This window comes from Musa acuminata, chromosome BXJ1-1 (genome assembly GCF_036884655.1).
Source record: "Musa acuminata AAA Group cultivar baxijiao chromosome BXJ1-1, Cavendish_Baxijiao_AAA, whole genome shotgun sequence".
Taxonomy (NCBI): Eukaryota; Viridiplantae; Streptophyta; class Magnoliopsida; order Zingiberales; family Musaceae; genus Musa; species Musa acuminata.
This window is the reverse complement of record NC_088327.1, coordinates 13,147,386-13,175,102: the sequence shown is the minus strand read 5'-3', so window position 1 is coordinate 13,175,102 and position 27,717 is coordinate 13,147,386. Positions and strand designations below refer to the sequence as shown.

The following is a 27,717-nucleotide window of genomic DNA, read 5'->3' as shown; positions in this document are numbered from 1 at the left end:
TACATAGAACACACACAAACATATATATATATATATATATATATATTACAAGGTGAAAGCCAAAGCTTGCACGGCCAACGAAGGGTGTGGCAGTTCAACGTCAGAAGGCTCTGATGTCATGAATCTTCCTCCACGACTGCTCCCTTTGCGTCCTCAGCTGCTTGTAGAAGTTGCCAATGAATGCCTCACACTTTGTGAACAGCTCCTGCGTGCTGAGCTCTCCAATGTCCTCCCACTTCTCCTCTTCTTCTTCTTCGTCTCCGTCCTCTCCATCGGAGTCCTTCAACGGATGCAGTGTCCCTTCATGGAAGGCACAATCAAGCATATCTGCTATGGTCAGAGGAGTAGCAATGGACGTCGTTATGTTCTTCTCGTCGTGAGGCTCAGAAATCATTTGAAGGAAGCCGGCCTCGACGCCCAGAGCAAGGATAAGGATGTTGAGGAGAAAGAAGAGGTAGCAAGGCCTTATGGATGCAGGCACAAGAGGAATGAAGAGGAGTACGAGGAGGAGGAGCACTATCTTTGCTATTTGAGACTTCAAGTGATTCTCCATACATATAATTATTTGAAGATGAAGAGTTGTGGTAAGTTGAAGCTCTCGGTGGTGTATTTATATATATATAGTCATTTGAAGGTGATTAGCTGTACTTACATGAAGGACAAGAAGAAGATCTGAGAATGGTGGCCACATCAAACAGCTGAAATCCTGTTCTTGCCTTCCTTATCTTCCACTTGGTTAGTGGACCGGTCCTTTCAAGACACAGAGTGCCACTACAAAGAAAAGGTCCAATAGCTAGGTCATGCTTAATTGAAGCCAGCCCCCACTTCTATCACTGGTTTTTGCTGCAAATGGATCATCGGAGGACTCTTCACCTTCACCATTTTCTCTGTTTGGTAGCCATGGAGTGCATGAAAGAATCACTCCTTTGATCATCTTGTGCCACGCTTTGGTCTTTGTCCAGAGAACCAGCGGAGCACCAATCACACAAACCATTTGCGCTCAATCTTGCGGACTCGAAACTTCTAATGCTGTCAGCTCTTGTTTGTCCGAGGAATTAGTTTGGTAGCAGCTACATGGTGCTCCAGCACAGCATGATTGACTTCCTTGAGAAGAAGCTGATGCTGAATGAAATGATAACTCAAAACACAACATTTGTATGAGTTTAATGCACTCATCACACTCGTCAAACCCTCTTTCGTTTTCGCTATGTTCCCCATGGTAGCGGCACTTTCTTGAAGCATGCATGAAGCTTGAATATTTTCCGCTTCACAGTAGCTGATGCAATCATATCATTCTCTTGAGACCGACTGTGGATGCATCATGTTGCCTCAATCTCTCTTTTCCTTTTCTTCCATGAACCGCATAGGGCATACCGGACCTTCTTGCATTCATGAAACTGGCTGTTGATGATTATATGGCATTTGTAGGTCATTGTTCTGAAGCTAGAAACGTATACACAGCCAAGGTTGGTGAAGCATGGATATTGAATATCTTTTTTCTCGTGATTAAATGAAACCATCATTCTCTCCGTACTGACTGTTGATGAACAGCAGAGTCCATCTCTCTCTTTATTTTTGTCTCCGGACTTCATAATTCGTAGGTCATTGTCCGTAAGAATTTTGTGAAGAATGGATAGACAGTTGGCCATCTAGCTTTGAACTTTAGCTTATGGAACAAAGCAGCAGAAGGGCATCTCCAAGTCACCGAGTGGAACTAAAGGACATGAAGATGGAGAGAGCAAAGAGAGCCATGTCATATGTGGTTCCTTCCATCGTTTTCCTATGTCTCGTGTCCAGGTAAGATGCCTCACCTTGTTCTCATTGTTACAAGTGTAAAAGTAATATTGAATCAGATTACTACAGTTAAAATTGAATATGATTTAGAGTTTAAGTTTGATTAATGTGTGTGTGTGTGTGTGTGTGTAAGTTTTGCAGGAAGATATACAGGTCTATGGATTGTGGAGCAGAAATCAGAAGACTTAGGGAAGAAATCTGGAAAGCCTTATCCATGCTTGCATCATACCAGGAAAGATGAAGCCTGAATCCAACAAAATGGTTCTACAAGAATGTTAATGTACATTATCATCATAAAAAAAATGTTACATGCAGTGCTTGATGAACAAAGCATGTGAAATGCCTATCAATCTATACCACGGAAGATGCAGCAAGAAACTGGTGACACAGTTACTGAGTCACATCTATGATAAGGTAGTCAAAGATATATTGAGATCATAATGAAGTAGCAACTCACAACTCAAACACATACTTGTTTGTAAGAATTATCCATTACTGTCAAACTGCACAAGAAATATGTCTCACACAACCCCACATACTGGATGTGGGGTCTCTTTCATAAAAAGGTCTCCCATATGGGTATTATGATCTCACACCAAGTACCACAAAACTAGCCCTCGTAATTAAACACCCCGATAGATCAGATGATGGAATAGCAGGAGAGACTTACGGAGACAGCAAGTACTGCCCCATCCAGGAACTGAAGCGAGACCAAGCCAATTCAACAGCTGCAGGGTCGTCATCAGTCATTCCCATTTCCTTCCTCCTTTTGATGCCATCTGGAGAAGCGTTCATGAACGCATGAGCACAGCCTGGATAAATATACACTTCATACGGAACTCCAGAGGATTTTAGCTTCTCTTCCAATGCTTTTGCTGCCTGGTGAAAGAATAAAAGAAAAGGGAAGTGGATTACCTTTTGTTTCATGAGCACTAGAAACACTATGGGTAGAGTACAACCACGTTATACTTGGGAAAGTAACTGGAATCAGGCAACATTAGATGCTTTAGACAATGAAACAAAGTTCTTGTATATATGGTTTTTTGTGACTGCATATTTGACAAAAGTGTTGCGTGACCAGAAGCTGAAAGAATGACATGCTTCAAATCCCTAAACTTTCGCTATGTATTTATCACATACTGTGAGTAAAAGATTCTAATCATATTCTAAGAACTCTAATAGAAAAATAGTCTCATGATTAAAACAAAGTGAATTAATGAGAAAAAAATGCAAAAGATGATCGATGATACATTCCACGATTATCAGAAAAATGCATGTGATAAGATTCTTCCAAAATAACAAGACTAAAGAAAACGTTAATGGTCATATGAAAAACTTTCTTATCAGTTTACAAAGGAGACAATAAGAAGAAAATTAAGACATGTGAAAGAGAATCATACACTGATATCAGAGAATCCAACAATGTTATCCATCTCCCCAAAATGAGCTTGAATAGGTGCCTTAGCCAATGATGGATCAGCAAGTTGAGGTGGAGGAACTCCATAAAAGGCTACTACAGCATCAGCTTCAGGAACCAGAACTCCGCTTGCAATAGACAGGGCACCTCCCATGCAATATCCAGTCACACCAACCTATGAACAGACAGCTTAGCTAATAAAATATAATGCTTAGGCTTAGGTGCAATTCAGAATGCTTGATGCTTTTCTCACATAAAAAGGGAAAAAACTAAGATGTCATTTTACCTGAAACTCAATAACAAGGAAGAGGGCCATTCGTATGTAACATGCACAATTCATAACTTAAATATGATATTCAGTAAAAGTCATAGCCACCTAACCTAACATATGAGATAAAAGAAGAGCAAATGGTACAGGATATTCATCAAAACTTGAGTGTTCCCTCATGGACAGAAAAGTACCATTACCAGATAGATAGCATGGTTGCCAGAAAAATTCTGGAAAGAGTGAAAGAAGTATTCAGAGCCTTCATTAATGGTGCATTCGACGAGGAATGCAACCCGAAGTGCAGACAGGTCAACATAAAATTACAAATATGTCAATCATAATTAAGATATATCGTGACTAGCTTTTATTTGTAAAGATCCATGCTTGTGGTAGGTGGAGTGGCAAGCAAGAAGTAAACAAACTCCTAGGTCCCAAATGCACTAATGATATTTAATTTGTAACTTTCATTAACCAGTTGTCAGCATCATCAATTCATTAAACACAAGTTGTCAACCAGCACCTTTGATGAACCAGTTGATTTAAGCCAATTAACTGAAGCACGTATGTCCTTAACAGCACCCTGCCAGTCCAAGCCTTCCATCAAGTGTTGTGCCTCAGCAGCATCCAGACCAAGCTTTCCGCGATACAAACTGAAAAATGGAAGCAAGATAAGTCAAAGCAGAAACAATGCCCAGAACTAAAATACAACAGAGATGGAAATTCAGCTACTGAAGATCATACTATGGTTATGAAACATGAAGGACTGGCCAAGGAATGAAAAATCCATCACCAGAAAAGGGAAAGGGCATCAGATTTCTTACTCTGGAATAAGAGTTCTATAACCTGGATTCATTTGTGCAATGTGTAAAGCATGGTTCTTGATCTCAAAATCAACTCCCCACCACTCTTGCAGCACTACTATCCCTGGAGCATTATCTTTGCCAGCTACATATGCATCAAATGTCTGGAGATGAAGAAACAAGAACCAAACTATCAACGTTATAGCCAACCACAAAAACTCTACACAAATGTGAATTATTTTCAGGAAGCATGTATCTCAACTACGTAAGGCATTCTGTTTACAGACAAGGTCTGGCTAGATTCAGGAGTTTCTCGCGCGAGGGTAGGTTTCATTAATCATAACATCATAACCCAAATCTGGTATTTAACTTCGATAAACACTTTCTGAAATAGCTCCGTTTTTGACATAAAATAGAGAAGCCACTACAAGCACAATAAAGCTAAAAAAAGATAGAATCAAGTTTCTATGCAATTCCTCAAGATATTTGTTTTCAATATCATATAATTTTTTTTCCAGTAGCATAATTAAGCAAATGAAGACCAAGGTTCGATTCATGGAGACGGCCTTTGGTAAGGTTGAGTACATTGACCTCCCCATACACCACATTGGTGGGAGCCGGGTACGCCCTTTAGTATAATTAAGCAAATAATATAGCATGCACTCTATGGTTTTAATTGTCTTTCAGCTAATTCTCACTCCAAAATTTCATCTGACCGTGGATAATTATCATATTTCAGATGAGAAGGGAACATCAACCGATCAACCGCATACTTAACCCTCTCCAAAGCGGTCAGGAATTTCATCAAACATGCACCGTGCTGAGAAATACCAAACTAAATGCATCAGACAACAACTAGATCCCCAAGTTCGTGCAATCTATCTAGACAAAATTACAGGAAGAATAACCTATCAAGATTCGATAACCTCGGAAAACCCTGCGTAAAAAAGAACAAAACAATTTTGGAAAAGACCTAGACGTTTCCCATTCTACACGCCTCGATCGCCCTCCATGGCGGGCTCCGGCGAACGCAATCAGCAAAGGGAAAGAAAAAGGTAACGAGAAAGAAGGAGAGCACTCACGGTGTCGTCTCTTTGGATCTGAACCTTCCGGAAGGGGCCGGAAGCAGTGGCGGAGTCGGCGGCCATGGATCGAGCGAAGAATCTGCAAGTAGCGGCCCCAAAGAGATGCGGTAGGAAGCGTCGGGTTCCGAAGGCGACGGAGCAAGAGGAAGTGAGCGACCTCAGCACCAAAGACGACGCCATTTTTGCTCCTCCAAGCTTCGCACTTTATAGTGTAAGGTCTCCACGGGGGTTAGTTGGAGTGGGTAGCTCGACAATGATAGGTTACTAACTCACACGCATCACAAAGCATATCGGACGGTATATCAGATGTCTCCTTTCCTCCATAATCCATTTGACACACACATATATATATATATATCTACCTTTCCTCCATAATCCATTTGACACACACACACACACATATATATATATATATATATATATATATATATATATATATATATATATATATATATATATATATATATATATATATATATATATATATATATATATCAAATGAAGAAGGAAAAGGAGAAGAGTAATTAGAAATTAGAAGTCTTTGTTAGATTAGAATCCTTTCATCCAAGACATTAGGCTTTGAACAATTCCAACAGAAGCAATTGAGAGTGATCACCAAAAGAGTGATTGAGACTAATCACCTTCACTGACAGACACCTTATGCTTTTCTAAGCTAGAAGACCATTTTCTTAGTGTGATGTGATGTCCTCATTGCAACTAATTTTGGTAATCAATCCATGTTGGCCTCATTCATTAAAGCATCAGAACAAAAGTCTTACCCACTGAAGAGAGCAGCTCACCTGCAGATCTGTGCATGTCTTCTCCTGAGTTGCTCACTTCTTCAATGTATGCACTCATTCATTGCAGGCAAAAATGGTTTTGATACTCCTTTCTGCACAATTACAGACTCCAAATATATATATATATATTAATTGATGATAGTATATTATATATATATGCATGGATATATTTTTATTCTAAATATTAAAATAGTAATTATTTCGAAAATCTAAATTAATCACCTTCAAAAATGATATAAAAAAATAATTTTGATATTTTTAATATCATAATGAGCTTTTAATGAGTTAATACAAACCAGAATTCTATTCTTTTTGGATCATAATCTCTTTTTGACCAACTATTCAAACACTGAAATTATTATTTATCCTTCTAAGTTTAATTTTAACATGTATACATGCACATATAAACACAAAAAGTCATAAATTCTGGCAATAATGTGCTTTGACTGTTATCCAACTTTTATCAATAATAACACCCATAAAGCCTCTCTATCTTATGATGATAAGAATTAATTAAGCATATTTTACATATTTTAATAAATATATACAATGTTAGTAGTAGTGTTTTCATGTGGAAAGATCATAGAACTGCACAACATTTACATACATAAAATTAGATTTACATTTTATGTAAGTAATCAATAGAATTGTTCTTCCAATTGTTGTTGTTTTCTTGAGTTTAAATTTTTAAATGACCTCTTAATGGGCTTTAATCAGTGTACAAATTGTTTATTCTAAGATTACAAGCCTCGAATTGACCCAACTTAGAGACCCTTCTAAGTTTATCAACCAACCATACTATCCTTCTTGAATGGAATTTTCTAAAATATATAACATATTCGAAGACATGAATGTAAATTTTTTTAGGGTATTCAACTAGAAAGGGAATTTTGCGTATAAAATATATTTTTTTTCTCTTTTAAATTAAAAGACCATAGCTAGAACTAATAATAATAATAATAAAGTAATCCACCAATATTTTTCTCAATGCTTGAAGAAGTCATATAATCCAATTGGAGGAAGTTTTGGGTTGTACTATGCTTTCTTTTATTACATGTTAATAATGCATACCATATTCTAATTCATTAAATTTTCTAAATGATTAATTTAGATTAATGTATCCTGCATTCCACCAATTCATAAAACATCTACACTGCATCAATTCAAAAGCCTCTCGATGTGCTGAGAACATTAGGAGATAAATGACACAAGGATTTCCAACCAAGGACAAATCATTGGCCACATACTGTTTGGGTAGAACACATCTCTTTCCAATGCCCATCCCTTTGTGTGGGGGTCACATCCATGAAACAAAAATGTTGCATGTGTTTCATTATGCACATTGGTTAGATAGGGTGGACCACTCACCATGCATTTACTCTAAGGGAATAATATGAGAAATTGAATCTTGTGGAGTATAACAAAGTTAGATTTGCTTGTACATCTCAATGACATGCTTTGATTATTCTTATCTTTGATGGTTGAAGTCAATTCAATAAGGATGAGTGCATGTGATAGGTGCCAAATAGGGCACACCCTCTTTTCTGCAAAAGTTTTTGTTCAGAGTTGAATTATATTAGTCAAACTATTATAATTCATAATAGTTTCAAACTATCCCTAAGTAATATTTTAATTATTGATTAAGAGTTAGAATTAGTTAAACTTATTGAATCTCAAATTTTGATGATACGATCAATTTATAATGTTATGACCTAATCTATATTTTGAATAATATAGGATTAGCTTCGATCAGCAGAGACAAATTGACCCATCGAAGATACTAATTCATCCTCTCCCTCCCAATGTCGACTTGATTCTAATAAAATTATTATAATTCATAGGTGATTTAACCATAAGAGTATATTTTTATAATGCTCGAATCTCATCTTCATCACTTATTTTTTAATTTAAAAAATATATTATTATTTTTAAATAATATATGATATTATCATCATAAATAAATATCATAATGTTATATACTTTTGGTAATGATATTTGTATGCATTTCACATGAATAAAATTAAAACCATTAAACAAAATATTTATAAAAATAAAACTTCTTACATGACTTTTTTTTTGTTTTTTTTCATCTTCAAAATCTTCCATGCCTATTTTCCAAGCATGCATGCATGTGAAATTGCATACTTGGAAATTGATTTCATGGTTTCTTGGTCAATCGTCCAACCACTGGAGTACACGATTTCCGTCATCGTTCCCATCTAAATCCAGCACATGATTCAAATGCATTTGTTGCGTGTTGCTGTATTCCTCCATCTCACCTTCACATATCATTGTCTTCCACGTCAGTATGCCACGCGATGACTCATCGTCAACCTCTCCAAACTTCTTCTGTTACACGTCACCAGCCACGTCGTCGGTGCCAACCAAAACCCACATATATAATTTTTATTTTTTATTAGTATTCTTTTTTTTATTTATTCTCATAAAAATTTTTAGGATGAGAACGACAACGAGGATAACTACAAAGATGAGCAATCAAAGAGACGTGATCGAAAGTCAAAAGTAATTTTAATTTAAAAAAAATAAAATATCAGCATTAATTATGAAAAAGGAGTAATAATTAAAAATAATAATTTTCATATTTATCCCTTTAAATTTAAGGTTAGCAGTTATATTTATTACAAAATTTGATGATTTAGTATCATTTACTGCCCCTTGAAACTTTAAGCGCTTATTATGATTATAATAGTATTCTTTTTTTTAAGGTATTTAATTATGATGAGTTCCTCTCGATATGATTTTATATATATATATATATATATATATATATATATATATGTTGATTAATGCGTTGGTATATCCATCAATCATCCTATTATTCGCCGTTGTTGATGACTATTATGATGTGGAAACAACATGCGGATTTGTGGTTGTGATGAAGCGGATCTGTTAGTGGATCGACGTTGGATATACTCGTGGTTGACCGACACAGACAAGTCCATCGACAGCCTCCACACGAACCAAACCGACCACGTGGAAAGAGTCGCGGACCCAAAGATCACGCACCCGAGGCTGCCCGCACCGTCACCTCTCTCTCTCTCTCTCTCTCTCTCTCTCTATTTCCACCAACGTGCGCTTATTATGGTGGCAAGCAACCTGTAGGGGACATTGACAGGTGGAGTTGTTCTGGAATCCATGCCGTTCCCCTTAAAATATGATCAAATTAGTCGTGTTTGGAAACACACTCCAAGATTTATGTATTTTTGTGCTCAACGGGAGAAGGGAGAAGAGAGACGAGGGATACTGTTCTTGGTTTGGTGATAAGAACAATACAGCTGTACAGGGAGAGGAGGGAGAAAAAGGAGGGCTTGATGATTTCTTCAGACTTCGCAGCGGCATCGTCTTCCACTTCCTCCTTCTATGGCTTCTGCACTTATGCGGCTGGAATTGCTGGTGAGGTTTTGGTAGCTCGTAGTGATGCTTCTTGAATCAATGAACCTGTTTCTGAATCTTAGCAGATGAGATTGAAGAGGACAAGCGTAGAATTGTTTGTTCCGATAAAGAAAATATGCAGAATTAATTGGGAAAAGAGGAACTATGGGTTCAGATTTCTGAAAGGGTTTCGTCTTTTAGCAGGCTAAAGATTACTCCGAAGAGTATATACTTGGAATGTTTCTTGGCACCTCTTTTTGCTCACCCTGTACCCTGCACCCTGCCCCCAGTAACTCTTAGCAGCTTTCCTTTTTTGGATTGTATACGAGATTAACAATTATCTGCTAACAAGCTAGAGTTGTTGATTTCATAAAAGAATACACGTAGTTAGTCGGTGCCAGCAGCTTTCAGAGAGGATTTTGATCTTTTCGCAGGCTAAAGAGCATGCGATTCTTGTGTGCTTAGAAGGTTTCTAAAAGTCCTGTTTTTTTCTTTACACTGCCTCATAAATAAACGGAAATAGTACATATAGAGGTATTTAAGACATTTTTGCCTATCTTGTATTGAAGAACAAATTTACCTCTGTATATAGTTATTTACTGGTATTTTTGTTCTGTTTGCAGGCAATGTTTTTGCCTTCGTATTGTTTGTCTCACCAATGTGAGTATACTTCAACAATTTTCCTGTTTTCATCTCCGAGAACAGTTGTATATGTGAGCTCACATGCATGAGAATATTCTTGATTTCTTCAGGCCAACATTCAAAAGAATTGTGCGAAACAAGTCCACCGAGCAGTTCTCAGGCTTGCCCTATATATACTCTCTCTTGAACTGCTTGATCTGTATGTGGTATGGGCTTCCTTGGGTGTCTTATGGGGTGATCTTGGTGGCTACCGTCAATTCTATCGGTGCTGCTTTTCAATTAGCCTATGTCAGTCTCTTCATCAGATTTGCAGATTCTGCAAAAAGGGTATGAATAGTTTCCTAGGGTTCTCTTGACCAGTTGTTCGTAGTCATTTCACTGATGTGCTTTGTTCTGGTTTTTCATGCAGTTGAGGATGTCCGGACTGCTGATAGGAGTTTTCTCTGTTTTTGCTCTGATCATATATGCGAGCCTTGAGTTGTGCGACCACCCGACACGACAAATATTTGTTGGGTATTTAAGTGTTGCTTCACTCATTTCCATGTTTGCATCTCCATTATTTATCATCGTAGGTTTCTTTCTCGTCATTCACAGAAGATCTCATTTGCTATATTTTTAATTGTTGTCCTGCTCTATGATTTAAATTGTTGCCTATGTTTTTACTTGCCAGAATTTGGTGATCAGGACTAGGAGTGTGGAGTTCATGCCCTTCTATCTATCCCTTGCAACCTTCTTGATGAGCATCTCTTTCTTTGCGTATGGGATGCTATTGCACGACTTCTTCATATATGTAAGAACGCTGAAAATTTTGGATGTACTGATTCGATTCTGGTACACTAGAAGTCTTGATTTCAGGTTCACAGAATGATATCATTTTCAGCAATTGATTATTATTCGTGTTGAATGTGCTTCTCAGATCCCAAATGGGATTGGAACAGTTCTGGGGGTAGTACAACTGTTGCTGTATGCCTATTACAGTAAATCTGTAGAAGAGTCTCGCTTGCCATTGGTGGCTTCACACTGATGTTCTGCCTTGACAAGGTTAAATATGTTAGTTATTTCCACACAGTTCTTTCATAATTTTGTTATGTGTGAATTGTGTAAAAACAGAAAGATATATTATATCATATTTTTGTCATTTTCTCATATTTTAAAGCCTCGTAGACTTTTAGTATGTGCTTGTAAGTTAGCATAACACATATCATGCATACCTAGATGGCTACAACATAACATTGATCTGGATACATAGGTCCAAATTATGACATATCATGTTGAATCACTCGAGTCAGATTATTAAAATAAATTTCAATATACATGCAAACTTATGTTGTTTCCTTTTTGTCAAACCTCATTAATGGTTTCATATACTCATTGATTTGTTTAATTATATGTATCTAGATTTGTAGATCTTTGGTAATTTTTCTATTCTAGGTTTGTTAAGGTGTCATAGTGGATATTGGTGTCTTTACCATTACTCTTCAAAGGAAATCTTAGGCCTGTTGGGTTTGACATCTTTCCCCATGATTATCTCTAATTCTCAACATCGATACCAACTAGGGTGCCTTTTTTGGGCTTCTTTATATAGTTCCAAAGACTGCTTTTTTTTTTATAATAATTAGAAAAGGAAAGGATTTCAAGCTAGGATTGAGGAGATTTCATTACACTGAGTTTTAAGACGCAATCAAGCAATCTTATTATTATTCATTTCCTTGTTTCTCTATTCTTTTTGTCTTTGATTGATTTAAAAAATATAGTTGGCTGTCTTGAGCATATAGTTAAATTAAGGCAATCTTCTAAGCTGGTTTCAATATGCAGAGCACCACGATTACATTGAGAAGAGGCACTTAAGTATATCTTACTTCCTCGTCTGCAGTATTCACTAGTTGCACAACTCGTACTTTTAACAAGTACAGCAGCACCTATTCTACCAACAACCCTGAGGCAAAAAAGTTCAATTTTCTCGCACTAAATCCACCTTGTCGACCTCAAATTGTGAACCTATTGCACAGTCTACATACCACATAATAGCTTTTGGATGAACAATGTGTTTGGTGACAAAAGAAAGGTCAGATTCTATAGAGATGCCTACCAGAATAACATTTACTACCATGGTAACAAAAAACTGAGCCCCCTTGGTTTGGCATCTAAGCACCCATCTTAATCTGACCCATGACCTGCTCATCTTGATCTAGATCTACAATCGAGTATACATTATCTTAAAATCAACGTTGCTAATTTGTCAATGTAGTCTTGTGAAGAAGTTGCATGTAAAGATGTGGGCAAGCCAAGTATCAGTAGGCCAAGAAGTTTACATAATTGGATATCTGCAAGCACTATATAGAAATCAAAATAATTGAAATTGTATTTGATCCCTCCAATGTCTAGATAAAGAACCGCAAAAATTATGTTGTGCTGAGATTGATGTGTAACAAAATAAAGACAATAACTGAATAAAGAAGAATCCAACATATAAAATTTGATATAGCATAGAAGAAAACTGCATGTTATTGAAAAGAATAAATTTTTTCAGCCATCTCAATATTTATGAAGTCCTGAAAGATTGTGGAATTAGAGTTATTTAATTATTATACTAAAATATTTAAAAATATCCTGATATTTGAGTCAATTAAAGGCATTTAATTTATTTTACTATTGTTGGAATTAGTGTCTGGAAGCAAAACTGCAGAGGCAAGGAAATAACCTGATCACATTGATCCATTGCATTTGACCTGCCTTATTTAGCACTTTGGATAAAGCCATAATGTGGTATAAATTGCACACTTGCGATGATAACCATACATACATCTTTTATGTAAATTTAACATATCTCAAAGCTGAACAAAAATAAGAACCAAATCAAAATAAACAATGTAACACTAGTAGCATAAATTTTAATGCTTTCTCAAATTGAACAATGAGCTATTGATTTGCAGCTACTTCTGGATAAAAAAGATAAATCAAGCCTTTTGTCGAGGGACAAGTTCTGCCGTCATGTGCAAAGTCTGAATGTGATTGTTGTTTATTTTGTGTTGTATTCCATAAGGGTTTTGATGTCTGGAAGTTTTGTGTGTGTATGGTGGGGATTTTTTTTTAAAAAAGAAGGAATGTACTTGATGTAATATTATTCTTTTAACTATACCAGCTTGGCTGGTCTTCTAATAAGGTGGAAGTGTCTCTTCATGGAGACCTCCTTGTGGTCAGTGCATTATCTACATAGATAAGTGGTCAAGGGTTTGAATCTCATTGTAAGATTCTAGTGCACAGCGGTTATGTAATGCTGGTATTTAGTAAAATAAAAAGAGGCAGATGTTCCTCCCAATTTTGTTCTTTGTTAATTAATTATCATTTATAAATTTGGTATCTGTTCAGATTTTCTCTATGCTTCGGTTTAGGTTGCTTTCAGTTGTCTGAGAATTTAATAGCTCAGATTGATTTTGGAGTTGTTTTTGGACCTGTGCACAGTAGTTGGATTTCTCTTCAATCTTGCAAATTAAGGTTTGTAAGGCACATTATTTTGATAACCTTCCAGGTGGGATCTGCATGTATTCTTCCACCTCTCTTTCACTTAATTTTGTCTTCTTTACCTGTTACTAGACATCAATGTCTGCTTTGTGCAAAACTTATATCCCATGCCAATGAACAATAAGATATCATATTTATAAGTGCCAGTTTATAATCGGATGATGCCATTATAATAATTAGAGTAAGTTCATTAATAACTGGCATATGGTGCATTACAGAGTTAAGTATTTATTACATCTAAAGACATGGAATCTGGATCCATAATTGCAGACCCAGTTCATCATGCATATCTGTTCTGCAATATTATCCAATTCTTGTTCTTCATTTTTCACTATTGGTTGCATCATATATTTTGAAAGTTTATTGTCCAGAATTTGGACAAGATAAAGCCCTAATTTCTAGACAAGATAATTATCTTTTGCTCTAGTGTGAATAGTACCATTGAATGAGAAATGCTTGCAATCTTTAGAGTTGGCCATATCATGTAGAAAGCAGTGTGCATAACATAAAGTAAATCCTATGTAGTGTATAGAATTTGGCTAATGCCCTATTGAACATCAGGCAACATGTACACACAAAAATGTCAAGCTGGTTCTTGACTGAGTCCGTTTACTTAGGGAGCAACAATTAGGTTGATTTGGTTATTCGTTAACTTATAATGTTTATTCATGTAAAATGTTATATTAATATATTAAATAAGTCTGACAAGTAGACATATTTGGGTGACAGATCCCTTTTTAGTCGCTTTTGTGTCATCAATAGATCATGAATCATGTTTCGTCTGGGGTGTGGATGAGACAAGAGATAGGAATTACCTTTAGAAGATGCTGTTAGAGCTAGCCCGAGGAAATTTACCACAAGGTAATTTTGGCAACACAACAAGACAATAAAGCGGAAGAATAAAAGAAGCGACAAGAACACCAGAACACCAGATATACGTGGTTCGGTCAATTGACCTACATCCACAAACGAAAGAGGAGTAAATTACTACTGCAAAAGAGGGACAATTACAAATGCCTTAGGAAGATGTTCCTAGGCCATAAAACACCCGAAACTACTAAACAAGAAAAACCAAACTATAAGTCCAAACTATTTACCGAGTATGGATTTAAACCAAAGCAAACACTTAGGTTTTTCTTGTGGTGCATCTGACTTCAAAGCCCAGGCCCTTATTTATAGTTCTAAGACGAGACAACAAGTCTGATTTTCCCAATGTGGGACTATGGGACTTGCCAAACTAACAGATGCTTTATTGTTGACTCACTAGATCATCTTTGCACTAAACTTTTCTACACATTTGGTTGGAGGCAGCACTTCTAAAGGCATTGCTTGGAAGGCACTATTGGAGAACTAGGTTGCAGGGGATTAGATAGCAAATCAACTTGGTGGACCATCTCATAGGTCAACTTAAACTATTGGAGAAGTTGGTAAGAATTAGGTCAAGGGGAGCATGCGCCATATTCAATGTTTGAAGGCGATTTTGATTACAGGAGCAGCAAATTACATTTTTGATAGCTAATCAGCTCAGTGAAAAATGAGTCATCATCCTAGCTTGATTCAAAGTGGTCTTTCTGTCCTGAACATTTGTTAGAAATATATGCTTCTTAGATCTAATGATTTCGGAAACATGCCTTGAATAGCTTCTGTTTTATTATGCAAAAGTTGGTGATTCTATAGCTGCTGATGAAGCACTATGCAACTTGCTCTTTTCTAAAATTCCTTTCTACCATGAGTTGTTGGTTGTTCTTTTCTTGATGTGAGTAGAGATATTTTGTTAACCAGGCTAAATGGATTTGAAGACTTTGGATCTTTGTGTATCTTCAATGGATTTCCTTTTTGTCTTGCACTTATGATTATAGCTAAAACTTTTCGTAGAAAAAGAAGAAAAGATTGGACTATGCATTTAAGAGACTAATATATGTTCAAGTATTCTTTTTAGTGATTAATGAACTTGGCACATATCAGGTATTACTTAGTTGTCAGAAAGGATTAGACGATATACACCACACTTGAGATTCTAATGTTTGTTCAAGTAATTTTCTTGCAAAAGACAAGTGTGATCAATGAATTTGGCACATATTAGATACAGTATTAGTATTGGATTACTTGGTAAGTGATAAAGATTTAGAAGAACAAAATAACCAGAATTCTTGTCAACTTACAAACTGCTGCATAGAAGTTTATTTGCCAGGCTTGAGTAGCAATTTGTTTTTGTCGCAAAAATAGATTAGGCCAAAGCCTACTATAACAGAAGAAATTTAGCTGAATCAAAGGATTTGTATTCTGTACTTTAAACATGTGTTGTTATTTCTAGTTGGATTTATAGGGCTAATCTTTTTCTCTCCAAGTATATACACTTGTGTGTAGCTGAAGTTGAATCTCATGAATGTTACCTATCAGAAACAAAAAAAAAAATCTTACATTACTTTTCTTCAGTTGTGGGGACAATGGATGTAGGTTTGTGTTCATAAAAAGAGATGTTGGTGCTGGTATTTTAAAGGTTGATGTGTGATCCTCAGCCAATACTAACCAGTCACAGTCCATGGCTGCTGCCATTGGATACTGACCTCAGGTTGTGCTGTCCACTTCACTTCATCCCTCCATGCCTCAATGGACAGAGCACTGACCCCCCATGGCTTCACTGCTGTTATTTTATATGGTTTTGTGCATCACATATACTTCACTTTTAGGTCATTTCTATTTTTCAAGGACAATCACCATCAACATATCCTAAATGACCTGTCCTAACCTAAGGTTACTTTCTGCTTTTTCTTTTTACCATAAAAGTAACATAAATAAATAAACAAATTTTTTTGTTGGACAGTGTGGATAGCTGAAAACACTATTGTTATGCTCATGTAGGTCTCTTTTTTTCTTTCTTTTTCTAAGGAAAAAAATGCAAAGTACTTAATGTTTAGTTGAACTAATATTGTTTGTGCATGAACAACTATTGCTTTGGTTCAGTATCTCCTGCTATATGAAAAGTAGAACCAAGATATGAAACAATATTATATACTTTCAAATGATGCATATAAATGTTATGTATTGCAGCATGATGTTAGACAGCAAACATCCTGTTAATAAAATCATAGAAAGATAAGATTTTGGTAGGTATCAATTAGGACAGATTGCTATCTTTTCCTTTAAAGGTCATTGATCCAGTTGATCTTCCAAGTTACAGTCTTATAGCTAAATATTTAAGTTTCATCTGAGTATAATATATATAATTTGGATGTATATTATCATCTGCTCTTGTTTTCCTAATCTTTCATTCAACTTTAAGAAATCCAACTGCAGAAGCTACACTTTTGGTTCCCAACCCTCAATATATATGCAAAATTTCACATTATATGTGAGCCCCACACTCTCCTCTCCAATCATCAAGCAGATTGGGGAGTTGGGTACTGTGGCAATGGGTAGCCAAACCAATGCTGATGATAACAGCATCACATCCAAAACTAGAATGCTACGTTGACCAATGATTTGACCGACCCAATATCCATATAATCTAACCAAAGTCCTCATTATATTGTTTCCATAAGCCTTTTCTTTCCTTTCTAGTCCAACTTGGAGGTGTAGTGCTTCATATCAACTCTCAAAAGTCCAACAAGGCAGAGACATGGATCACTTCAATCTGTATATATAGCTCCATTACCTACCTACCTTCTTCTAGTGAAACGCAAGCTCGAGCCACAAAGATCTTGAAACATCATCATCATCATCATCATCTTCTTCTTCTTCTTATGTTGTCTTCGTTGATGGAGGGAAGAGAGCACCAACTTCCTATTGCCACTACTACTACTACTGCTACGAGCGCTAAAGCTCAGACCAAAGTGCTCGACTCAGTAGTAGCCATGAAAGCTATGTCCAAGCTTGGGGGCTTCCATGCCGGCTACTTCCGCATCAGCCTGTCGCTCTGCGGCCAGGCACTACTGTGGAAGACCCTCAGCGAGCCAAGCACCGACTCCCGGGCCCTCCGCCTCGTCGTCCGCTTGCTACCCTCCGCCACGTACGTCCTCGTCTGGTCCGTGGCCCTCGCCGTCCTCGTCGCACTCTGCTTCCTCTACGCCCTCCGCTGCTTCCTCCGGTTCCGCTGCGTCAAGGCCGAGTTCTCCCACCATGTCGGCGTGAACTACCTCTTTGCGCCGTGGATCTCGTGGCTCCTCCTCCTCCAGTCCACCCCCGCCTTCCTCCACCCCGGCGCTGCTCTGTACCGCGTGCTTTGGTGGGTCTTCTCCGTTCCCATCCTCATGTTCGATGTCAAGATCTACGGCCAGTGGTTCACCGAGGGGAAGAAGTTCCTGTCGATGGTGGCGAACCCCACGAGCCAGATCACGGTGATCGGGAACCTGGTCTGCGCGAGGGCGGCGGCAAGGATGGGGTGGGAGGAGATCGCCACCTGTATGTTCTCCCTCGGCATGGCGCACTACCTCGTCCTCTTCGTGACGCTGTACCAGCGGTTCGTCGGGTGCAACAGCCTTCCCGCCATGCTCCGCCCCGTCTTCTTCCTCTTCATCGCCGCCCCCAGCATGGCCAGCTTGGCCTGGGATTCCATCTCCGGATCCTTCGGTACGGGGTCCAAGATGCTCTTCTTCCTCTCCCTCTTCCTATTTGCCTCCCTGGTAATTACCTTCTACTTCGCCAATTTCTTCCCACCACGCATCGCCATCATGTAGTCTGGATTGAGAAAGAATCTAGGGAGCTAAACACTGTCGCTGTCTCTCAATCTATCTTCCACCTATTCATCAAACATAGGATCTAAAGATCTTATTTGACGCATCGGACATCATCATCATCATCATCTTTAGCATTCGCGACTACTTTAGCCCGCGGCTAAATTTGACGTACGTAGAGTTGCGTCGCACACACGTTACAGTTCATAGAGTCCATGTAAGAAGGTCAAGAACGCAAGTTCTGCGATCCCTTTCCATGCTCATACGTCTTCACATCGGGTTGAATGCCTTGATGCAATCGATCGCCTGCCTGTGCAGGTCTCGCGGCCTGCTCTGTTCAAGAGGTCGATGAGGCGGTTCAACGTTGCATGGTGGGCGTACTCCTTCCCGCTGACGGTGCTGGCGCTGGCGGCCACCGAGTACGCACAGGAGGTGGAGGGAGGCGTCTCCAACGCCCTCATGCTCGTCCTCGCCGTCCTCTCCGTGCTGGTCACCGTCGCCCTCATCGTCTTCACCGCGATCAAGGCCGGCGACCTCCTTCCCCACGGCAATGACCCCTTCGCGCCGCCGTGTTCGCCCTGATGCTCATGCAACATGTTGGTTTTGTTTGGCATTTGCTATGTCGATCTAAAGCCAGAGAGGAATAGTTCTCTGTATTTCTTGGACATGTTCTTGTGTCCACTGTGGAATCCATCTCCATCCACGAACATGATGTGCAGAGTCACTGAAAACGTGCTTATTGGACTCTCTAATGGCTTCGTACAGAATGCAGTACTCCATGTGAAGGTGACTTTTCTAAGTGAAGCAAGAACCGCACTTGAATGCAGAACAAAGTCAAAAAGTTGTACAAGGATAAGATCTCCACCATAAACTATCCTGATTTTGTCAACATCCATGTGAGACTGTTGTCATCCAGATTTCAAGGATTCATGCATCATATGCAGGTCAATGAGAGGCGCAATATATCTAGAGTACCTAAATGCCAGCTGAAAGCCACAGAAGGACACAAAAAAGAAGAAGATGGACAATACCATAGATTAACAAGGATGCCCTGATTATAAATTTCTACTAGAAGTGATGAAATGCCAAATGGCTGGGAGGATTTATCCCAGCTTTGCAGCAGCTTCATTTTGGGAGTGAATGGTTACTGTTATACATCACAAGCCTTGTGGTATTTTGCAAGAACAGATGATGCCAAATAATATTACTCAAAGGAAATTTATTGTGGCTAAGAAAACCTCCACCACCAAACAAGAACAGATGATCTCCATGTGATGAGTTTTGCAAAATAGGCAGCTCAACCTCATCCTTCAGCTTGCAAATTTTATCCCCAGTTCATGAGGCAAGATAAAACCAGTAGTATGAGAGATACCTTTCCACAACAAAAGAGAAAAAGAAAGCTCTACCAACTTAGTCTCGTTTAGGTAACTATTTAGGTATCTTGTATGTGTTCAAGTGATGCATGAACATATATATTCTGCATGCAGAGTATATTTCCAAGTATACAGATGTTTATCTTTCAGTTTGAGAATGGTTTTTGTAAATGTAGCTTGTAAGTTGCATAAACTGCATGTGTGATAGAATTAACTGTGTTGATGGATCTAACTCTCAAGCTTCATTTATTAATGAGATGATTAAAGGATATAATTGTGTGTCAGGAGAGTCTGAAGTCTGCTCCATCATCTATGACCTTTGTCATCCTTAATGAAGAATGGGTCCTGCGGAATCCACTCTGTTAAATGACCTTCAAAATCTGAATATCTTGCAAAAGAAATAGTACAGAAAAAATGATTGAACAAATTTAGCAAAAATAATAAAGATGTGAAAATTGACAAACTTTTTCTTCATTTAAAATTAGCTTCTGAATTAAACTGTTTAGACATTAATCAGGGACCAAACCATGAACTTTGATACTCTTCTTTCAAGGATCTTTTCCAAGTAAGTCCAACTCGAAAACTTAATTTAATCGATCGGAATCTAACTCCTAAAAGATGTAGCCTAATATTTTTAGTCGAGTATAATGTCGGATGCATTGAATATAAAATCTAGATAGAAAAGGGCTTATTTAGTTTCTTTCTCAAGCTCATTTACAGGAATGAGAGTTATAAGAGATTAAGTATTGAGACAGCAAGTCAAGATCAAAAATCACTTGTTTAAGAGAATAAATCTGACTTTTTAATTTTGGTAATGTATTACTGTAAGGTAGCATAATTCAGATTTTAAAGAACAAAAACTAATGAAATAAAAATGATGAAGCAAATTACCCAAAAATAGTTGATGAATCACATATATCCTCTTATTTAAAAGATTGACTTGCTACATTAGTTGACTGGTTCTCTACATTTCTTTATTTTCTTCACATTCAACTGGCACAAATAGTAAATTTGAATGTATCATTCAGTACAGCATTATCAGCATTTTCATAGTATTTATTTGTGCTCCAAAAAGTAAAATCTAGTGTAGCTTCTCTACATTTCTTTGTGAGCACAACAAACAGAATCAACAGAAGTGCCACAGGCCCACAACTACATATCTGTATAAGTTCTTTAAGAAGAACAACTGGGAACCATTTTTGACTTGTTTCATGGACAAAGAATATCACATACATACCTTTGAAAACTTTTGCTTTTATTGGATATATAATTTTTCCAAGCTCCCCAAATCATACTATGACCAAGACAATTCATCATAGTCATCTTCCATCCAACCTGAATGAGTCATACTGTGTAGCCATTCTACTGGAGGAAGCACAACAAAGTACAACAAGAAAATTATTATATATATATGTATAAATAGGTTATAATAGGCTCATACCGTCCAATATGCCTTATACTGGGCTTGAACAGTCCGATTTATTCTGATCGGCTTACTGTTAGGTTGTCGAACCGGTAAATATCACCTATATCATATTATACCGATGGTTCTAAAAAGTATCATGTGCATGGTAAGTTGAAGATCAGAGGAACAGAAAAAGATTGCAGATTGCAGACATTGCATTTCTTGGTAGCTTAGGGTGACAAAAGAGGAGAGGAGAAACAAAAGCTTCCTAGCACTGAAAAGAATGCAGGAGGCATATTCTTCTCTGCAAGGCTTTTTCCCAGTTGACTTGGCCACTGGCTACAATGCTCACAAGAAGTCAAGACTCGCTGCTATGGGAGATGTATCAGTGAATTCTACAACAGTATTTGATGTCAATTTGCATTTAGTTTTTGACTTTGACTTTTTTGCTTGCGCACTGCTGATAAATTGTTGGTACCATTCACACAATGCATGCTTCCTATTAGATTAGTAATCCTATGGATACATATAGAGAGAGAAGAACAACAGTATTTATTCTGATGATATGGAAGTGTGTGGCTTGGCCTAAAAATGAGTTTGACCCAAAACATAAATAAATTGAGAACTATAATTAAGCCTAAAAATTAAATCTCATGTATATATATTATTAAATTTTTTAGTACTTATTTTCTTCCTGGAACCCATCCGAAACCAGATTAAGAGATACTTAAATCCAGTTTAAGCAGGTCAGATAAATGCCGATACTAAAAAATCCAACCCATACCATCAAACCTCATGCAAAGTATGTAGAAGGACTTGAAAATAAATAAATAAATATATATATATATATATATATATATATATAAAACTGAGAAATTCCAAATTTATCTATGGCACAATTGAAAAAAGATCAAGAATTCTATTTTTTTTTTAATATTATTAGCCCCTCGAAACCCAGCCGAAACATGATTAAGATACTAAATTCCAATTTAAGTGGTTTAGATAAAGCAAGTAACAAAAATACCCTGACATGCTATCATTAAATAAAGGAATGTTACTAAGCAGTGCCTGCAAACTTCATCATGAACCAATTATGTATGTACTCAAAATTGACTCTGAACTTAACTCAGTTACCAACTTTCTTATTCAAATCTATCCCAAATCTGATTAAAAGATATTGGACCCAAAATCTACCTATTTCATACATGCTTCTATCGCAAAAAATTGCCTGCCTTGAATTAGTCTTAGAATCAAATCACTAAAACTGATAATAATAATATCTACCAAGGCATTAATTTAGCCTTTTCATCTTCTTTTTCCTTTATGAAGAGAAGAACAAGTCAGCTCTACGTAGTAGTAGAATATGGCATACAGCAGTGGAGAAGGCTGGCCATCAGTTGTGGAGGGTGTGTATCGATGGGTACCAGACGCAGGCCACCACTACAAGATTCTCAACGCTGTCAGCCTCAACAACAAAAACAATGGCTTCCACTCTCTGATTTGTCTCCCGGAGTTAACTAAACCCACAATTAGATTCTTCAATCAATGATCTTAAAGCTAATTATATTATATATATATCATGTCTTGTCTGAACATTTTAATCTTCATATGTTGAACTTGGATCAACTGCATAATCCAGCACTCAAAGATGAGAATTAAGAATATAAATTGAAAGAAATTATTTTTATCTACAAATTTAAGATTTTAGATGAACATGCATGAACTCTTTATTTATGATAAATGATATATAATCATTGTGGTGGATATAAAGTTGCTGTAGAACATATGAAGTAACTATTTGCAAATTTTAAGAGAACAGAGGTGTAATCCATAATTTTTACCTTACTTTCAAAGAAAGAAAAAGATAAGTATGATTAAGATGAGAATATTGAGGTGACTGTATGAAGTTATAAAGAAAGATTAATTAAATACATCTGTGGATGATTAGGTTTAAACCTAATAAGGGATAACAAGAGAAGAAAACATGTAAAATAATCGAATAGTGTTAATGGTGTGTAGAAAAATAGAAAGAGATGAAAGAAGATTTTACTATAAAATATTTTTGATTAACTAGAATTTTATATATTACTTAATAATGAAAAAAGATTTATATAGTTGATCTTGTTGTTGGTTTGGTGGTTGTTGAAAGCATCTCCAAAACATTCACTTACACAAAAGAGATTGTCCAGTCAAGGAAATTAAAAAGTAGAAGCCTACTGGTCAGCTGACCTCAAAGCAGTAACACTATTGATGCATTGTCATGATGTTATTTTCCTCCTGTGGAAGTTGAGCAAGTGAAACTCCAGCCAACCAATGGTCAGCTTTGACTTCTGCCTTTTACATTCTTTGGTTTGACTAATTAGATTCTCATTGCAGATGAACAGTGAAGCACTAAATCTGCAGCATCATTGCTGCCATGAGGAGCACAGCAAACAAATCAAGAAAACTCACAGTAAGCACACAACAGAAGTATATTTTATTGCCATCTGCTCCCAAAATGAAATGATTCTGAACCCATTCAACTCTATATAAATGGCAGACATCCCTTCTGCTCTTCCTCCAAAGCTTGGTGCATCATTTCTTCCACTCCTTATGAATCTTGTGGAGCACTCAAGGGATGGGATGCTTATAAATCTCTGCCATTACCTCAAATCTAATCAAAGGTATATGTGTCCTGGATCATAAGTTTGGCTTCCATTGGTATCATTTCAGCTCTTAAGATTTTGTTTCTGCAAAGGAGGTGAATGGTAGAGACAATATCTTTCTGTTTGTTGTATTTTCTCTTGTGAGTTTCTGAAATAGAAATGTTTTTGCCTTTTTTTTTTTTTACATGCTTGAAGAAAAATTAAGATTGTTATGGCAGCAGATAATCTACATGGTGTGATGCTGATTTTACTGTAAATGATGTATAGACAGAGACATGAAACAAAAAATGTTGGGTGCTCCTTGATATGTATGAAGAGCATCAGCTGCTTCTAAGTGGGAAAATTAGAAGGAAAGAAAATGGTGGAATCAGGATCAAATCAAATCTGAAAAATGCATGTCATGATATTTCGAGGATCATTTTTACTGTACAGAAAAAGTTCTATCTCAATGATGTTCAACTCTTCCAAATACCAGGGTGTATCATCTACTGATCATGGTTTGAATCTAATTGCTATTATGATCCTTGCAATGATTTCCAGAACAATTAAGAAGGGTAACTAGTGATTAACTTTTTGACCATTAACACCTACTATAACCTGTTCAAGCTTGTTCTACCTTTGTCACTGTTCATAATTCCTTCAAGATTTGAATTGCTATAATATCTGAGTTGATTAATGGTCGATGTTTTGCTACTTGGATATTATTTTGGTCAATGGTTCTTGTTACTTACTATCATGCTCCATTGTAATCCATCATAGGATCCATTACAGGGATGAATGTTTTAAGCTAGGAAGTGCTCAAATAAAGGAAACAGGGCCCTGATAACAATAACTTGGCTTCAAAAGTGCACAATTGGTAAAGTTACATGGAAAGATCAAACCATGGTAGATGATGTCTTTGCTGCACAAATTGAGCTTTTGAATTCCATGTTAATGCATATTTCTGCAAACATCTAATCAAGTATATTGTGATTGCAGGGGTGCAGGTGATTATGAGATATCTTTTTCATTATGAAATATTGTGAGTACAATTGATATGACATCCCTACAACTGATGATATGAGTCATGATTCACATGATCAGATGCCGACTCCACTTGGGAGGTCTAATGTGATTCACATGGTTTCTTTTCTAGTAGGTGGACTCCCAGAATGCCCATCCCCTTGCATTTCAATCATACCCTCGATCTCATCTCATATTTCAACTGTTCCTTCATATAAGCCCCACATATTACACTGAAAAATAGTAGATGTGATAGATAGGACTGACAAGAATAACAGTTAAGAAAGTCTTAGGTAACTTGCAGATGAAAGATGGGAGATGTGAGCTGTAATTGTTAGGACTGACACAGATAGTATGGTCAAGCATGTCAATTTGACATGAGAGAAATGGCTCTCAGACCCTTCACAAGTTGCTTTTTCTTTGACAGATTAATTTTAAGAATGTTTCAGCATGTGATCCAACATCTAATCCTTCGGTAGTCAGATATAGGAGAAGTAGACGACAAAAGATGGAGGGAAATCTAAAGCTGAATTGACATCTAAAGAAGCAATGGTATCCTGTGAGCCTCCTCCAAGGACCTCCAAACTTGTCACCATGGATGTGGAGAGTGTTCTTCACATGAAAGAAGGGCTGGATGAGGCCAGTTATGCTCAAAATTGTTCCCTACAGGTAAAAATCTTACCTCAGAAAGCCACCAATGTCCCTAAATTTTCATGATTTCTTAATGCCAGTTGTTATCTCTTCCTTCAGAAGAAGAGTATGGATGCCATGAAGCATATCATAGTGGAGTCAGCGGTAGATGCTTACGCTTCAGAGATGCCAGAAAGCTTCACTTTTGTTGATCTTGGATGCTCGTCGGGGAGTAATGCCCTGCCTCTAATCGGAGATATCATCGAAGCCATTCATGTGATGGCACGACGGTCAGCGAAGCCAGCACCAGAATTCATGGTGTTCCTCAATGATCTTCCATCCAATGACTTCAATTCTATGTTTCTGAGCCTTCCATTGTTCATTAAGAAGCTCAAAGAAGGCATCGAGTTGCATGGAGGCATGGCTCCATCTGTATACTTTTCAGCAACTCCTGGTTCATTCTATGGCAGGCTGTTTCCAAGAGACAGTCTCAGTTTCATCTACTCATGCTATAGCTTGCACTGGCTTTCCCAGGTTAGCTCTCAGTGTGCATTCTCACAACTATATCTTTTCTGATATGTTGTAGAAATCCATAGTTAGTGAAGTAATTAAAGTGGAGTTTTCTCCTGCATTCCCTCTTAATTGTAGAACAAGAATGATTCTTGCAGGTTCCTCCAGGGCTTGTTGACATCAATGGCAGGCCAATTAACAAGGGGAAGATGTACATATCTAACACAAGCCCCCCTGTTGTTGCATTAGCTTACTTTGAGCAGTTTCAGAAAGAATTCAGCCTCTTTCTCAGATCAAGATCCGAAGAGTTACATCTCGGTGGGCGAATGGTTGTCGCGATGTTAGGAAGAACAACTGATGATCACAGTGATAAGAGCACAAGAGTCTTGTGGGAAGTGTTAGACCAGTCTTTTGCCATTATGATCTCACAAGTGAGTGCAATTCTTAGCCTTCTTTTCCTCTATGTTCATTCAATCCTTACCTATTTATCCTCTATTCACTCGATTGGTTTATTTGAAATGCATTGATACCAACTCATCATACTCCTCCGAATGAGGTTGTAAAGTTCTTTTTTTTCATTTTAGATTCTTTGAGATGAATTTTATGTCAATTTCAATGTTACTACATCATCTAAATACATTTTCATCAAGGATCATGGCAGGAGAATGTAGCAATGGAACTAAAGCAATATCTCTATTCCTAGAAGACTGCATCTTAGATCATTTCTATGATACCACCTCTCACAAATTATGTTGTTCTCAGGAAATGATTGATGAAGAGAAGGTTGATACATACAATGTGCCATTTTATGCTCCGTCGGCGAGGGAGATTGAAGATGAAGTGCACAGAGAAGGGTCTTTTACGATCGATTACATACAAACTCATGAGCTGAGCACAAGCACTGGAGATCCTCTAAAGGATGCCAGAATCACATCAATGGCCATTAGAGCCATACAAGAATCAATGATCAGCCACCACTTTGGCGAAGCAATTATCGATACCTTGTTCCATGTTTATGGAGGACTGCTCAGTCAACTAATGCTTAAAGAAGAAATAAAAAGTTCTCACCTACTAATTGTTCTAAGAAAGACACAATGAGTGAAGAAAAATCAATCATCAGCACATAAAGTTACTATAAAGTCAACTTTTTATCTACAGGTCTTCATTGTATTCAGATTGTAGATGTACGATTTACCAGTACATTTTATTTACTCAAAGATGCATTATCTTCTCTAAGACAATGCCAAATTTCTTTTCCAAAATGTTCTTTTTACAAGCTGATTCAGTTTCGACTAAACTTAGTATGGCAAATAGGCAAAAATGATGCATGATTCATCGCAAATAATACGCACATAATTTCTCATCACTAATTGTGGTTATCCTCCGATCCGAGAGTTTAACAAGCTTATGTCGGAATACCGCAAAGCTACCACACGACCTGGAATGGCATCACTTCTGTATTTGTTCCTGCAACAGAATCAGAATGCTGCCTATTTATATACATTTAACTCACTATGTAATAAATCATTAAATGTTCATATATACTTAGTGAAGATAAGCTATGGATATTTTCTTCCCATCTTAAACCTTGTTCTATTATTCACCAGCAACATGCAATGGAAAAGGCTTTAGGCACAAGGTTTCATTGTTAATTCTCCTGTTATGCTTTGTTTGTCAATGCATAATTAATTGATCTCTATATATAAATGTATTTGATATTCACATGCTCTCTTGCACCTTCAGAACACACCGGTGCAT

At 37.2% G+C, this 27,717-nt stretch overlaps 4 protein-coding genes across 7 annotated transcripts; 3 read left to right on the top strand and 1 right to left on the bottom strand.

The window, feature by feature from the left end:
• Positions 1-2,199: 2,199 nt before the first annotated feature.
• Positions 2,200-5,568, bottom strand: LOC135674716 (uncharacterized). The gene is made up of 5 exons (XM_065184817.1): positions 5,362-5,568; positions 4,301-4,443; positions 4,000-4,129; positions 3,195-3,386; positions 2,200-2,673 (listed from the first exon to the last, which is right to left on the bottom strand). Exons 1-5 carry the CDS (start codon positions 5,542-5,544, stop codon positions 2,461-2,463), a joined length of 861 nt encoding a protein of 286 aa, XP_065040889.1. The 5' UTR covers positions 5,545-5,568; the 3' UTR covers positions 2,200-2,460.
• Positions 5,569-9,358: 3,790 nt separating this feature from the next.
• LOC135674706 (bidirectional sugar transporter SWEET2a-like) lies at positions 9,359-13,518 on the top strand. The gene is made up of 7 exons (XM_065184805.1): positions 9,359-9,578; positions 10,181-10,217; positions 10,310-10,526; positions 10,609-10,767; positions 10,870-10,989; positions 11,116-11,240; positions 13,133-13,518. Exons 1-6 carry the CDS (start codon positions 9,497-9,499, stop codon positions 11,221-11,223), a joined length of 723 nt encoding a protein of 240 aa, XP_065040877.1. The 5' UTR covers positions 9,359-9,496; the 3' UTR covers positions 11,224-11,240; positions 13,133-13,518.
• A 3,748-nt stretch (positions 13,519-17,266) lies between these two features.
• On the top strand, positions 17,267-19,101 carry LOC135585502 (S-type anion channel SLAH1-like). 2 transcript variants are annotated; one of them, XM_065184785.1, is made up of 2 exons: positions 17,267-18,290; positions 18,713-19,101. In XM_065184785.1, exons 1-2 carry the CDS (start codon positions 17,465-17,467, stop codon positions 18,946-18,948), a joined length of 1,062 nt encoding a protein of 353 aa, XP_065040857.1. In that variant the 5' UTR covers positions 17,267-17,464; the 3' UTR covers positions 18,949-19,101. The 2 variants fall into 2 exon arrangements, with proteins under 2 accessions (XP_065040857.1, XP_065040864.1); XM_065184792.1 differs by having other exon boundaries at positions 17,283-18,343.
• Positions 19,102-23,748: 4,647 nt separating this feature from the next.
• On the top strand, positions 23,749-27,161 carry LOC135674674 (probable methyltransferase TCM_000336). 3 transcript variants are annotated; one of them, XM_065184753.1, is made up of 7 exons: positions 23,749-23,835; positions 24,577-24,702; positions 24,796-24,955; positions 25,247-25,488; positions 25,570-25,983; positions 26,118-26,390; positions 26,722-27,161. In XM_065184753.1, the coding sequence occupies exons 4-7, from the start codon at positions 25,369-25,371 to the stop codon at positions 27,055-27,057; spliced, it is 1,143 nt and encodes a 380-aa protein (XP_065040825.1). In that variant the 5' UTR covers positions 23,749-23,835; positions 24,577-24,702; positions 24,796-24,955; positions 25,247-25,368; the 3' UTR covers positions 27,058-27,161. The 3 variants fall into 3 exon arrangements, with proteins under 3 accessions (XP_065040825.1, XP_065040839.1, XP_065040831.1); XM_065184767.1 differs by lacking the exon at positions 24,577-24,702 and having other exon boundaries at positions 24,796-25,488; XM_065184759.1 differs by lacking the exon at positions 23,749-23,835 and having other exon boundaries at positions 23,864-24,702; positions 24,796-25,488.
• The last annotated feature ends 556 nt before the right edge of the window (positions 27,162-27,717 follow it).

Coding starts and splice junctions, on each gene's coding strand:
- LOC135674716 (XM_065184817.1), bottom strand. CDS start 5,544: ATGGCGTCGTCTTTGGTGCTGAGGTCGCTCACTTCCTCTTGCTCCGTC. Junction 4,130..4,300: donor TATAGAACTCTTATTCCAGA/GTAAGAAATCTG, acceptor TCCATTTTTCAG/TTTGTATCGCGGAAAGCTTG. Junction 3,387..3,999: donor AATCAACTGGTTCATCAAAG/GTGCTGGTTGAC, acceptor GTCTGTTCATAG/GTTGGTGTGACTGGATATTG.
- LOC135674706 (XM_065184805.1), top strand. CDS start 9,497: ATGATTTCTTCAGACTTCGCAGCGGCATCGTCTTCCACTTCCTCCTTC. Junction 10,527..10,608: donor TTGCAGATTCTGCAAAAAGG/GTATGAATAGTT, acceptor TTTTTCATGCAG/TTGAGGATGTCCGGACTGCT. Junction 10,768..10,869: donor CATCTCCATTATTTATCATC/GTAGGTTTCTTT, acceptor TTTACTTGCCAG/AATTTGGTGATCAGGACTAG.
- LOC135585502 (XM_065184792.1), top strand. CDS start 17,465: ATGTTGTCTTCGTTGATGGAGGGAAGAGAGCACCAACTTCCTATTGCC. Junction 18,344..18,712: donor TCTTCCTATTTGCCTCCCTG/GTAATTACCTTC, acceptor CTGCCTGTGCAG/GTCTCGCGGCCTGCTCTGTT.
- LOC135674674 (XM_065184767.1), top strand. CDS start 25,369: ATGGTATCCTGTGAGCCTCCTCCAAGGACCTCCAAACTTGTCACCATG. Junction 25,984..26,117: donor GCTTGCACTGGCTTTCCCAG/GTTAGCTCTCAG, acceptor TGATTCTTGCAG/GTTCCTCCAGGGCTTGTTGA. Junction 26,391..26,721: donor TTGCCATTATGATCTCACAA/GTGAGTGCAATT, acceptor TGTTGTTCTCAG/GAAATGATTGATGAAGAGAA.